Source organism: Aotus nancymaae, unplaced genomic scaffold (genome assembly GCF_030222135.1).
Source record: "Aotus nancymaae isolate 86718 unplaced genomic scaffold, 86718_ANA_hifiasm-v0.15.2.pri h1tg000064l_1, whole genome shotgun sequence".
In the NCBI taxonomy this organism is placed as follows: Eukaryota; Metazoa; Chordata; class Mammalia; order Primates; family Aotidae; genus Aotus; species Aotus nancymaae.
This window is the reverse complement of record NW_026988479.1, coordinates 17602865-17615619: the sequence shown is the minus strand read 5'-3', so window position 1 is coordinate 17615619 and position 12755 is coordinate 17602865. Positions and strand designations below refer to the sequence as shown.

The 12755-nt window shown below is 46.3% G+C and overlaps 2 protein-coding genes across 12 annotated transcripts in view; one reads left to right on the top strand and one right to left on the bottom strand.

Annotated features, from left to right (window-relative positions):
* The window catches only part of ARHGAP26 (Rho GTPase activating protein 26), a 643473-nt gene that overhangs the window by 614014 nt on the left and 16704 nt on the right, over positions 1 to 12755 (bottom strand). The window lies entirely within an intron of this gene.
* Positions 1 to 12755, top strand: part of FGF1 (fibroblast growth factor 1) — a 106134-nt gene that overhangs the window by 86254 nt on the left and 7125 nt on the right. For 8 of the 11 annotated variants that reach the window (XM_064366442.1, XM_064366446.1, XM_064366445.1 and 5 more), the window contains one exon: positions 10030 to 10133. The exons of the other annotated variants lie outside the window; for them this stretch is intronic. In XM_064366442.1, the coding sequence (XP_064222512.1) occupies positions 10030 to 10133 (104 nt within the window). The remainder of the gene's footprint in view (positions 1 to 10029; positions 10134 to 12755) is intronic. 11 annotated transcript variants of the gene reach the window in all.

The following is a 12755-nucleotide window of genomic DNA, read 5'->3' as shown; positions in this document are numbered from 1 at the left end:
ACACTACAAATATGGTGTCTAGCACATTGCCTGCCACTTGGTAAAATACCCAGTAAACATTAATTTGATGAGTGACTGAATTGTCTTGGTGGCCACTAAATTCAAATTCAATCATATATTCAACAGACATCTGTTGAGCCCTGATATGTGCTGGCCATTATGCCGAACTCTCTCACTTCCAGCTAACCACAGCCTTGAGAGGTTACTAATTATCATCACTCTAAGAGCACTGCAGCTGACAGGCGTGACCGGCTCCTAACTGGGAGGGCTTGGCAGCAACCACATCTTCTGCTTCCAGGACTAAGGTTCCTTCCATATCCCACCAACTCTGACACCCCAACACCGTGACAGCGGTTCTGCCCCGCAAACTGATTCAGTGACACCCCAACACCATGACAGCGGTTTTGCCCCGCAAACTGATTCAGTGACACCCCAACACCGTGACAGCGGTTCTGCCCCACAAACTGATTCAGTGACACCCCAACACCATGACAGCGGTTTTGCCCCGCAAACTGATTCAGTGACACCCCAACACCGTGACAGCGGTTCTGCCCTGCAAACTGATTCAGTGACACCCCAACACCGTGACAGCGGTTCTGCCCCACAAACTGATTCAGTGACACCCAAACAGCGTGACAGCGGTTCTGCCCCGCAAACTGATTCAGTAAACATCGGTGCTGTGGGTCAGATGGAGGTAGGTCAGGTCCCAACACTGCTATTTACCACTTCTGTGTCACCTTGGGACAGTTACTTATCAATGTGCCTCGGTTGCCTTGTTTTAAAAACAAGAATGGCAACACTACCCACTCATAGGAATGTAGACGTCTTAATGTGATGTTTGTAAGAGTGTTCAGCACACTGCTAGGCACATAAGTGCTCAAAAAAGTGAAACTAATCATCATCCTTCCAGGATTCCTGAGCCTTCCTCACCTAACCAGCTCATTTTTCAAGTCTGTTAGAATAAGTGAATGCTATGCTTGCTCACAGAACTGAGGGTGACCGTCCCAGCTTCTCTGGGACTATCTGGGTGAAGCCCCTGAGGCCTGACACAGAGGCATACCTTACCCAGGCACAGGGCAGCAAGCCCCACCCCGTCTCACTCTTCTGGCAGGGAAAGTCTGCTCTGTGTTTGATTCTGCTCTTTCTGGGATGTTTCCTCTCTGGTGAAGGAGGACCATGACTTATCCCTCAATGGGATTAATAACTGGAACAATAATTAGAGAATAATTTGCTCACAAGCATGCCAGACCCGCAGCTGCCTGCCATGGCCCACAAGGCTTCACCTCCCCAAGCACGCAAGAGGCTACGTGGGGAGCAGAATTACCGGCACCACTCACTGCACAAATGGAAATGTTCTTGAGCAAAGTGCATGCCAATCAAATATTTATAAATCAAGCCACATCCTAAAGGCACTAGCAAGAGTTCGCTGGTCAAAACAATCCTACTTTGTAGCCCTTTCTAAAGGGCAGATTGCTCTTTGGTGAAATGCCTCCTGCCCTGTTGCTTTAGGGGAGTACAGACTTCTGTTCTGTGGTTGGGATCACTCAGCACCTAGCGGTTAAGGCACTTCATTCCCAACCAGCATAGGCGCAAGGTCAAAACAGCTTTTCAAATCACCACGACGGGCAGAGCTGGACCCCACTGCCAGAAGTCAGAGAAAGGGGAAGGTCTCCAGGCAGGAACATATTCAGCGACAGGGTGCTCTCACCTCAGTCACATGTGATGGAAAGGACCCTTGCCATCCTCCCCACAACCCTCATCTGATTATATAGAGGATTTTCACACATAAACTTTAAAATACACACACACACACGTGTATATATATATACACATATATATACACACACATACATTATACATATATATACGTATATATGTGTGTGTGTGTGTATATATATATGTCATTTAGTCTCTGGACTGTATCAAAATTTTCCAGGCATCTTTTTAAGGCATTAAAGAAGCAGACACCTTTTAAGAAAAGTTTTTTAAATATATATATATATATGTGTGTGTGTGTGTGTGTATATATATTTGTGTATGTATATGTATGTGTATTTATATATTTTTAACCACTGGAATTATTTTCCCCCAAATTCAATTTTTTCCCTTCTCTGTCTTTCTCTAATGTTTTATGAATCCCAGCTTGTGGCTACATTTTAATTATAAATGCCACTGACATAAAACAACCTCACCAAGTTCTGAATGAGGCTGACCTCACTTTGGGTAAACACGGCAAAGGACGGGAAGTCTCCAACCCAGAATAAACCAGGCACGTAATCTCTCTTGGCCTCTCGTTGGAGAGCAGAGGTGGAAAGCAGGCTGAGAGGCCACAGACAGACCTGCTACAGAAGCAGAGCCTCTCTCTCCAGGCATTTTCCTCGTTGAATGCACCAGTTGTGGTCTTATCTTGACGTTTTCCTGGGACGGGCCAGGAAGACGCTAGGATAGCTGGGGGCTCAGAAACAGGGTGCAGGACCTCAAAGTTGACTTCTCTTGGCACTGGCAGGCTCATAACTCTTTTTCCTTCTTTCTGCCTTTGGAAAGTAAGGGATCACTGTTCTTACTGTGAACAAACTACTGCTAAGACCTAATGGAAGGCTTTGGGTAACGGAGGAGAAAACCAAAGCTACGAAGTTATGGCTCCTCAGACAAAGGGTGCAAACACCCAGCTGGAAGCTAGCACAGCCAGGCAAAGCTCTGGGCTCCCCTTTCTGTAGGTTCCCCGGGTATGCAGGGACTCGGGATGGGTTCAGTGAGCATGGGACAAGGAAGAGTAAGACCCACAAAGGTGAGTTTGCACATTTCAGTTTCATTGATATGTAGCTCTGACAAACAGGCCGTTCCCAAACCAACACTTCCTAACTCACTCTTAGTAAAGGAGCAGGACTCTGGATTCTACCGAGGCATGTACTGCCACAAATCCACCAAGCAAACCCTTCCAACCCTCTTCCTGCACATTTTTACAAATGCTTTATCTAAGTTTGAATTTCTTCAAGAAATTTTTATCACTAGCATACCTTTTTAAAAGTTGCTTTCCATTTCTTCAGCTAAATTGATTGTTAACGTCCCCATTTCAGAAGGGGATAAATGAAGTACCCTACAGACCATGGACCTATCTTGCTTTTCAAAAAGTGCTTGCCCCTTCATTCTTGGGATGCTTGAGAGACACTGACCTTCCTGTTCATAGACAGCAAGTCCTAGATCCTGGTACGGGATAAATAAGAGAAGTTTGCTCCTCCTCCTTTGCTCTGTGCTCTAACCTGGTGGAGGGTACTGAAAAAGGGAGTGGACAGGGAAGTTAGAGCTTTAGAGGCGCCTCAACCCCGTCCTGCCTCCCCAGTTCTCCTGGGCCCCTGTCTGCTCCCAAGAAGATCCACTTTCATGGGTACCTATGCTCAAGTCTAGATGCAACATGGACTCAAGCCTAAGCTGGGTCATAAAACATCTCAGGGGCCACCAGGAACCAAAAGCAGGAGTCTTGTCCAGCTCTGAGTGTCCCATTGACTAAGAGCAGAGCTTTAACACATCAGCTGCCACCCTGAAAGGCATGAAGGAGAATCAGGGCGATCACAGCAAATCCCTGATGAAAATTTTGTAAAATACACAAAACAATGTGCATAGCTCATGTATATGTAGTAAAATATAAAACTATGCACTACATATGTCAGACTAAACACCAGCAAACCCAGAAATCCCATAACCCGGAGTCTCCAGTGGCACCAGCTGGCTGTTCTTACCTCAGAATTGTTTATAAAGAAATAGAGATAGGATGAAGGAAACATTTCCTCCATTCCTCTCCCAGTCTTAGCTCCTCTTTTCCTTCCCAAAGCAGCTACTTGTATGAATTTGGTCAGCGTCTGGTGCACAGTTTTATATTTTACTACAGATATATTCATGAGCTGCACGTGTTGTATTGTGTGGGGTTTTGTCTTTTGTTTTGAGACGGGGTCTCACCCTGTCACCCAGGCTGGAGCGCAGCGGCACGATCTCGGCTCACTGCAACCTCCACCTCCCGGATTCAAGTGATTCTCTTGCCTCAGCCTTCCGAGTAGCTGGGACTACAGGTGCTTTCCACCACGCCCGGCTAATTTTTGTATTTTTAGTAGAGATGGGGTTTCACCATGTTAGCCAGGATGGTCTCAATCTCCTGACCTCATGATCCACCTACCTTGGCCTCCCAAAGTGCTGGGATTACAGGCGTGAGCCGCCGCGTCCAGCCTGTATTTTTTTTTTTTAAACAAAATTTTAATCAAGGATTTACTATATTCTCCCACTGTAATTTTGGTTTTTTATTTTTTCACTGTATGTTTTATTCTGCCTTTCTTTGAAAGGGGATTTTTTAAAAAACCCATACACACAGAGAGAGAGAAAGAATGTTGCAGTTTTTGGACTTCTGTTTGCTTTTAGCTCAAAAACAAGGGGAGATTTGTGACTGTAGTAGTATCAGTCACTCCTAGACTTATCTGTCTGTATCCCTAATCATGTGGAAGCCGGAGTACAGGGACCATGCCTGGCACTGAACGCAAGTCCAGCACCTTGTAGGTGAATGTGTGTTGACTGAATGGCTCTCTGTCCCCGATCCTCAGCTGTCACCCGAGGAAGGAGCTCCTGCTGTGTGGCCAGCCCCTCCCTCTCTTCCCAAGGCCCCCCTTCCTCACGCTCTCTCCTTCCTTACCCGTCCTGAGCAGCAGCTGCAAGAGGATGTAGGTCTGGAAAACTGGAATGAAGTCACACGAGAGAGCTGGACACCTAGCCAGCTACACGAGCTGCTCGGGCTGGGTGTTGCTCCTTCCTGCCAGCCCTGCTTGCAGAAGGATATATGTTTAGGAAACTGAGCCAGAAAGAAATCTAGTGAAAATGAGCTATGAAACTTGGACATCCTGGAGAAATAATATTTACAGAGGAAACTCTTGAGACGAACTCTCACCGGCGCAACAACCCTGGTGTCGGGACTCACGGCTGAGGGCTGAAGTCATGTGCTAAGCAGGCCTCTGGTTCTTGTTCACCTCTGTGAGGCCTCTTCATGGCCATGATGGAACTCCACAGATGGCAAAGCCAACCCTATTCAGCCCCATAGCCAGACAAGTAGGTGCTATCGAAGGCAGCAAAACAGAAATGAATAGGAAGTGAAAAGCTTTTTTAAAATCTTCCTTGATTGGCTCGATGAGGTGGCTCAAGCCTGTAATCCCAGCACTTTGGGAGGCCGAGGCAGGTGGATCACCTGAGGTCAGGAGTTCAAAACCAGCCTGGCCAAAACCCTGTGTCTACTAAAAATACAAAAAAACTACCCGGGCGTGATGGTGTATCCCTGTAATCCCAGTTACTCCAGAGGCTGAGGCAGGAGAATCACTTCAACCTGAGAGGCAGAGGTTGCAGTGAGCAGAGATCGCGCTATTGCACTCCAGCCTGGGCAACAGAGCGAGACTCCATCTCAAAAACAAAAACGAAAACACTTATTTGATTACCTAAAAAGACCTTCCCTTTGGGGTTTCTGTAGCACTATAATGTGTTTGACTAAATACATAAATGGGTGGTAGGTTGAAAAGAGTCCCAGGCAACTAAACTCATTCCGCTCCATGGCTACAAATGGAATGCTGGATGACCACCTGCCATCTTGTCCATGTCTGATCTTGAACACAAGAGGGTCCGAGCAGGAGAGTATGGCTGGATTTGGATCTATCCATCCCATAACTGGAGCCCAAGAGGTGGTGTGAAAGAGAGAAAAGCATAGGATACTTTGAGTTCTCCACCTGGGCTCTGGTAATGATTTCTCCCCTTCTTAGAAGTATAACCTTGCATAAAACATGCTCTCACACAACTCCAGCTCTTCACCTAAAGGACAGAGCAAGCACCACCTTCCTCGAGGGAATGCTTCAAGGAGCAGAAAAGGTCACAAAAGCACAGAGGAAATGGTCATACGAGTACTGGCCACTTTCCATGCATTAGCCCTTACAACAGCTATCATTATAGATAAGGAAACAGAGGCAAGTAATTGGCCTAATGATCACACAGCTGGTAGGCAGCCAAGCAGAATTTGAGTTCATGCAGTTGTGTTCTGGAGCCCACACTCTTTAATTTTATACTGTTTGTATCAAGATAGAAACTAGCATGATGCCTGGCACATTGTAGGTGATCAATAAAAGGTTAGCCCCTTCCTCTGGTCTCTGTGAAACATACAAGATTATGCTGAGAAATTGACAGAAAAGTCTATGGGAAGGTTCTCTGAAAACCATAAAGTCTAATAACCATTTTTTTTAAAACAGCTTTTTTGAGATATAACACACATGCCATACACTTCACCATTTAAGTTGTACAATGCAGTGGGTTTTCTTACAACTTAAGAGTTGTGCAACCAACACCACAATCCATTTTAGAGTATTTCCAAAAAGAAGCCCCATGCCTCTAACCATAATTCCCCCATCTCCACCACCCCGGCCCTGGCTACTATGAATCTACTTGCTGTCTTTAAGGGTCTGCTTATTCTGGACATTTAAATGGAATCATAAAATACACGGTCCTTTATGATGCTTTCTTCCCACTCAGCACTCTTTCTAGACTCATCCACGTTGTGGCACGCCTCAGAATGCTGTTCCTTTATATTGCCAAAGAATATTCTATCTGGCATTCAATGTATCTACTTGCTTCGTAGACTGTTAGACCAAGAAATAACTTTATGGAGACTGAGCCCAAATACCCTTCATTTTACTGAAAAAGAGATTGTGTTGACGAGACTACACAGCCTAGCCAAGGTCACTCAGCTCAGAGCCCAGCCTTGAGCCTTACAACTCTCCACACGGTCCCATCTTACTGCACCCCTCAGAGCATTACTGGAAACATAACTCAAAGTGCAAGCCTTATTGATGATGGGCCAGCAGAACCATCTCTGCCAGTATTAGTCCAACACCATTCAGTTACCAAAAAATACAGACTGTCCCCTATGTGCAAGGCACTGTAGGAGGTGCTGAGGACCCAAGAGGGAATAGGACAAGATCTCTGCCCTTCCTCTCAGAGTATACACTCTCCTGGGGAAGCAGAAATAGACCAGTAGCTCCCTAGATAATAAAATCATTGCATGTTGTACTAAGTGCCATGAAAGAAACAAACAAGGGCCAGAGGAGGAGGAGGATGTGGAGGAGGGTGACATTGCAGGGAGAATGGGGTGAGGATAAAAGGACCCAGTGCACAGAGCGTCACAGGTTACTGGAGAAGGCCTGTTTTAGGACATTTAGGCTGAGGCCTGGAGGAGAAGAACCTTGTCAATATCTGGAGGAAGAAGGTGCCAGAGAGAGGGCATAGCATGTGTAAAGATGCTGGGAAGACAGGGAAAGAGCTTGTTGTGTTGAAGTGGTTTTTGTTTTGTTTTTATTTTTGAGATGGAGTTTCACTCTTGTTGCCAGGCTGGAGTGCAATGGTGCCATCTCAGCTCATCGCAACCTCCGTCTCCTGGGTTCAAGCAATTCTCATGCCTCAGCCTCCCAAGTAGCTGGAATTACAGGCATGCACCACCATGTCTGACTAATTTTGTATTTTTAGTAGAGACGGGTTTTCTCCAGTGAACTTCCGACATCAGGTGATTCACCTGCTGCAGTCTCCCCAAGTGCTGGGATTACAGGCATGAGCCACCACACCCGGCCTGTGTTTAAGTTTAATAGGAGCAGAAAGACAGAGCGAGCAAGTGGTGTGACTGCAGGCTCGAGAGAACAGGGCCCACCTTACCGTAGAGGCCCATTGGCCTGTTCCCTCGTGACTACACTCTCAGAGCCGACCATGACTAGGAGGACCTGTGAGAAAGTGCATCCGTGGGTTCCAGTTCCTTCCTGTGAATTAAATAAACTCCACTTGCCACATGAAGCTAAAGGAAGTCCTGAGTCTCTATAGCAGAGACTTCCAAGGAAGGGAGAATTGCATCTTAGATAAGGGTGATGAAACTATGTATCATCCTGGGGGTGAATCAAGATAAGGAAAGCAAAGAGAAATAAGAAAATACAGGCATATGAACAGAGAAGTGGTTAAACGATTATGGTGTAGCTACATAATGGAACACAATTCAATTGGCAAGAAGAAAGAAGTTCACTTTCAGTACCGATGTAGAAAGCTCTCCAATTTGTTAAGCAAAAAAAGCAAGGTGCAGAATCGTGTGCTCAGTATGTTACCATTAGTAAGAGATAGTATGTCTTTTGCAATATATGCATGCAAGCTCTCTAGAAAGGATACATGTACAATGTGTCTAGGAGGAGTTCCCTTGTTTCTGTATCCCCCCCAGGAGATGTGCATTCCAGAAGGGAGCTTTTCACTGTCCCCTCTGCTAGGTGGAAACGTGCGAGTATATTTCCTGTTCAAATAAATTAAATCAAAAATGAAAACAAGCTGGGTGTGGTGGCTCACGTCAGTAATTCCAGCACTTTGGGAGGCCGAGATAGGCAGAACATGAGGTCAGGAGTTTGAGACAAGCCTGGTCAACACGGTGAAACTCCATCTATACTAAACACATAAAAATTAGCCAGACATGGTAGTGCACTCCTGTAATCCCAGCTACTTGGGAGGCTGAGGCAGGAGAATTGCTTGAACTTGGGAGGCAGAGGTTGTAGTGACCTGAGATCGTGCCACTGCACTCCAGCCTGAGTGACAGAGCAAGACCCCGTCTCAAAAAAAAAAAAAAAAAGCAAAGAAAAACAAAGAATAAAGAAAACAAAGAAAAGCCAATGAGGGGTCTAGATCTACTAACCAAAGCCATGTGTGTTCCAGCCTCTCCTGCCCCTCGCCCTCTGCCAGCCTGAACCTCAGAGATGCCTCCTCATCCTCCTAGGGAACTACCAGGCAGCCACTGGTTCCTGGTCTAGATTTCACTACTAGTTGTAATGGTGGTTGTGCTGGTCTGGTGACCAAATAAATTATCCCAGAAAGTCTACAATTAATTCCAATTCCCAAATGTGAATAACCAAAGCATCTCCCTCAAGAGGCACCTTAGGTGAGTAAACGAGTTAATAATTATCAAATGGATATTGGATTCCAATTAAGTATCCAGCACCTTGGGAGTGTCAATCAGTGTGAATGAGGAGAGCATGGCTCTGTAACTCAACAGTCCTTTCCCTCCGTCTCCAGGTTTCTCAGCCTGGGTGCTGCTGACTCTTTGGGCTGGAAAATTCTTTGCTGTGGGGGCTGCTTTGTGCATTGTAGGATGTTAGCAGCATCCCTGGCCTCTACCCACCAGATGCCAGTAGCACCCGCCCCACTAGCTGTGACAATAGAAACTGTTTCCAGACATTACCAAATGTCCCCTTTGGAACAAAATCACCCCTCTTTGAGAACCACTGTTCTCATCACTGCATTTCCAGGTAATGGCTTTGTTCTCCCCCCATCAGGAGCTGGCAATCTCCCCTCTGCCTGTACCCCAGGTGGGTTGCCACAAAGGCTGAGGGATTGACGGAAACTTCATTGTCAATTTCCCTGAATTTCGTATGTGGCAACCAATCCTAACTTTCTGGGAACCTCTTCTGTCTCAGGGAAAAGAGCAATCTCAGACTTTATAAAATAACGATCTGTGGACAGGAGTCTCTCCCACGACTACAAGGCCCAGACAATTAAAAGGCACCCCTGTGCAGGTTGATAACGAAAGCAGAACACATGCAGGCTGGCCAGATCCTACTCGAAGGCACTCCAAGATGCAGGGATGAGGGAGCCCAGGAGACCCAATGCCATTTCCTCCTCCTCCAGGTGACAGAAAAAAAGCAGTGAGGCACCACGAAGGTGCACGCGGAGTCATTTTGTAACCAGCAGGGTGGACAGGTAGGTCAGCTGGCCGTTGTCTCTCCTCCCTCTCTCAAGGTCATAACTCCCCACGGACAGCTTTCTTTGGGGGGCAAAGACAAAGGGACTGTATCTCTATGTTTTGATTAATCTGAGGCTCATCCCTGAGGGCTCTGAGAAATGAATGAGCAGAATTTTCCATGGCCAACTGTCCTGGCTGACGGGTCCTATCGGCAAAAGCGTAGTGTTTATTTACTTTTGCTCGTGTTATTTTTATTCCAGTTCAGCTGCAGCTCAGTGCGGAAAGCGTGGGGGAGGTTTATATAAAGAGCACCGAGACTGGTCAGTACTTGGCCATGGACACCGACGGGCTTTTATACGGCTCAGTAAGTATGAAGCTGACACGCTTCCAGACGCGGCCAAGGTTTCAGGTTTCCAGAAATCTTGTTACATGGAGTGAGGCAAACTATAAAGCAACAATTAGTCTCTGTTTGTTATTTTTTCCAGAAGGATTCCCACCCTCACCCTGCTTTATTTTAGGCACAAACATAAAAGAGTTTCTTGTGGTATTCTCTCAAAACACTCAAATGTATTATCATACAAACACAGAGGAAAGATTGATTGATGTCTTGGTAACTCCTCAGTCACTCATTTTAGAATATCTAATCCCATTCCATTCATTCATTCATTCCAAAAATGTTTTTCTTTTTTTTTCCTCTGAGACAGTCTGGCTCTGTCACCCATGCTGGAGTGCAGTGGCGCAATCATGGCTCACTGTAGCCTCCAATTCCTGGGCTCAAGCGATTCTTCCACCTCAGCCCCCTGAGTAGTTGGGACTACCGACAAACACCACCATGCTCAGTTAATGTTTTTATTTTTTGTAGAGACAGAGTCTCACTATGCTGCTGAGGTTGGTCTCAAACTCCTGGGCTCAGCCTTCCAAAGTGCTGAAATCATAGGCCACCACACACAGCCCAAAAATGTTTCCTGAGTACCTAGGCACTATGTGCTATAGGCGTGTCTCTCATTGCTTTTTACACAAATGGCAGAGCCTGGGCTTTCGTAGGTTATATGTCATGCATAAAAATTTGAAAATAGCTCCCCCACCTTTTTTTGAGATGGAGTTTCACTCTTGTCACCCAGGCTGGAGTGCAATGGTGCAATCCACAATCTCGGCTCACCACAACCTCCGCCTCCCGGATTCAAGCAACTCTCCTGCCTCAGCTTCCCGAGCAGCTGGGATTACAGGCATGCACCACCACGCCCCACTAATTTTGTATTTTTAGTAGAGATCGGGTTTCTCCGTGTTGGTCAGGGTAGTCTCCAACTCCCGACTTCAGGTGATCCGCCCGCCTCAGCCTCCCAAAGTGCTGGGATTACAGGCGTGAGCCATCACGCCCGGCTTGTCCCTTTTATTCTGAAAGGATCACCTAAAAGGACAGAAAGCTTAATAACTTAATTCAACATTTATCAAATGTCTCGTGTCTAAGTGCCATGTTAGGTACTGAAAGGATGTGAGGATGAATGAGCTGCATGGAGAGGCGTAGTCTAATTGTTTCTTCAGTAGCTAAAATCCTCCATGTTCCCTGCTCTTTCCCTGTCATAGCTAATGCTTTATACAGGCTTGACTGAGTATAGATTGGTCTTTACGGGAAAGGAATAGAAATAGAAGCAATGTGATTTTCCCCTGTTTGTACCTCTGCGACAAGAGTTACCTGGAGAGACAGCTTAAACCAATGACTGCAGATTGTGAAGTTATTTCTAGGTTTTAATGATCCCTCCTCTGTATCCTAACAGTTGATAAACTAAGGCTTGGCTATAATTCCTGACCCAATCTGCACCCCTTTCCTCCCTTTTATGAAGATGTCTTCAAAAAGGCAGCCAGTAGCGGGGATTTTAGTCTGGAGCTTCAACTTATATCGAACTGCCAAGTGACAGAGGGCACAGGAAACCCTCTCTTGAAGTTGTCATCTCAGCCAAGGGTCCAGATGAGCACAGTTCCATTTCCTCTCGCTGCCCGCTAGGGGTCAGGAGATGAAATCCTCAGGGTCACAGGTAACCTCTAAAATGCCATGTGCCCAGTCCCCATCACCTGGGATGGCTTTGAGGGGTTTGGAGCCGAGGCACCAACTGCTGCATGGGGAGTAAGGGTTTTGTTGTCGTTGTTATTGTTGTTGAGATGGAATTTGCTCTTGTTGCCCAGGCTGGAGCACAACGGTGCGATATTGGCTCCGCCTCCCAGGTTCAAGCGATTTTCCTGCCTCAGCCTCCCGATACAATGTAATCCCAGCCTCCCGAGTAGCTGGGATTACAGGCATGAGCCACTACACCCGGCTAATTTTGTATTTTAGGTAGAGATAGGGTTTCTCCATGTTGGTCGGGCTGGTCTTAAACTCCCAACCTCAGATGATCCGCCCGCCTCAGCCTCGCAAAGTCCTGGGATTACAGGAGGGAGCCACCACGCCTGGCCTAGGGTTTTTTTTAAAGGTACTTCTTTCAAGTGGTAGTAAAAATCAATCCATCAACCAATCATTCAGTCTCAGACTCATGATTGAATCTCATGCCTTTGCCACTCTGGCAAGTCACTCACCCACTCTGAGCCTTGTCTAAAATGGGGCTGGTCACGATCATAACTGCCTCACATAGAGCGTACGTGGGTTCAGTGGAGCAACACACAGAATGCGCCCATCAGAGTGGCTGGCATGTCGCAGACATGTGGTGGCTATAAGACAAGTCATCAGCTTAGAAGCCCCTCACCCTCACTGTGTCTTAGGTTATGCCACAGTTTTAAGGCTTTAAAGGCTTTTCCCCATTTAAATCCATTTTGATGTTTATTACAAACTGCTTTTACTTATATAAAAATACCGAGGGAGAACTCCCAGAATCTAATTTCTGATAGGTTCCAGGCACCCCCTTCTCCCACCATAGCTGTGGACATCACTGCAGTTCACCTGAAATACAGTCTTACTATACTACACCTGAGAATGTTTGTATTTTCCCCATTGATA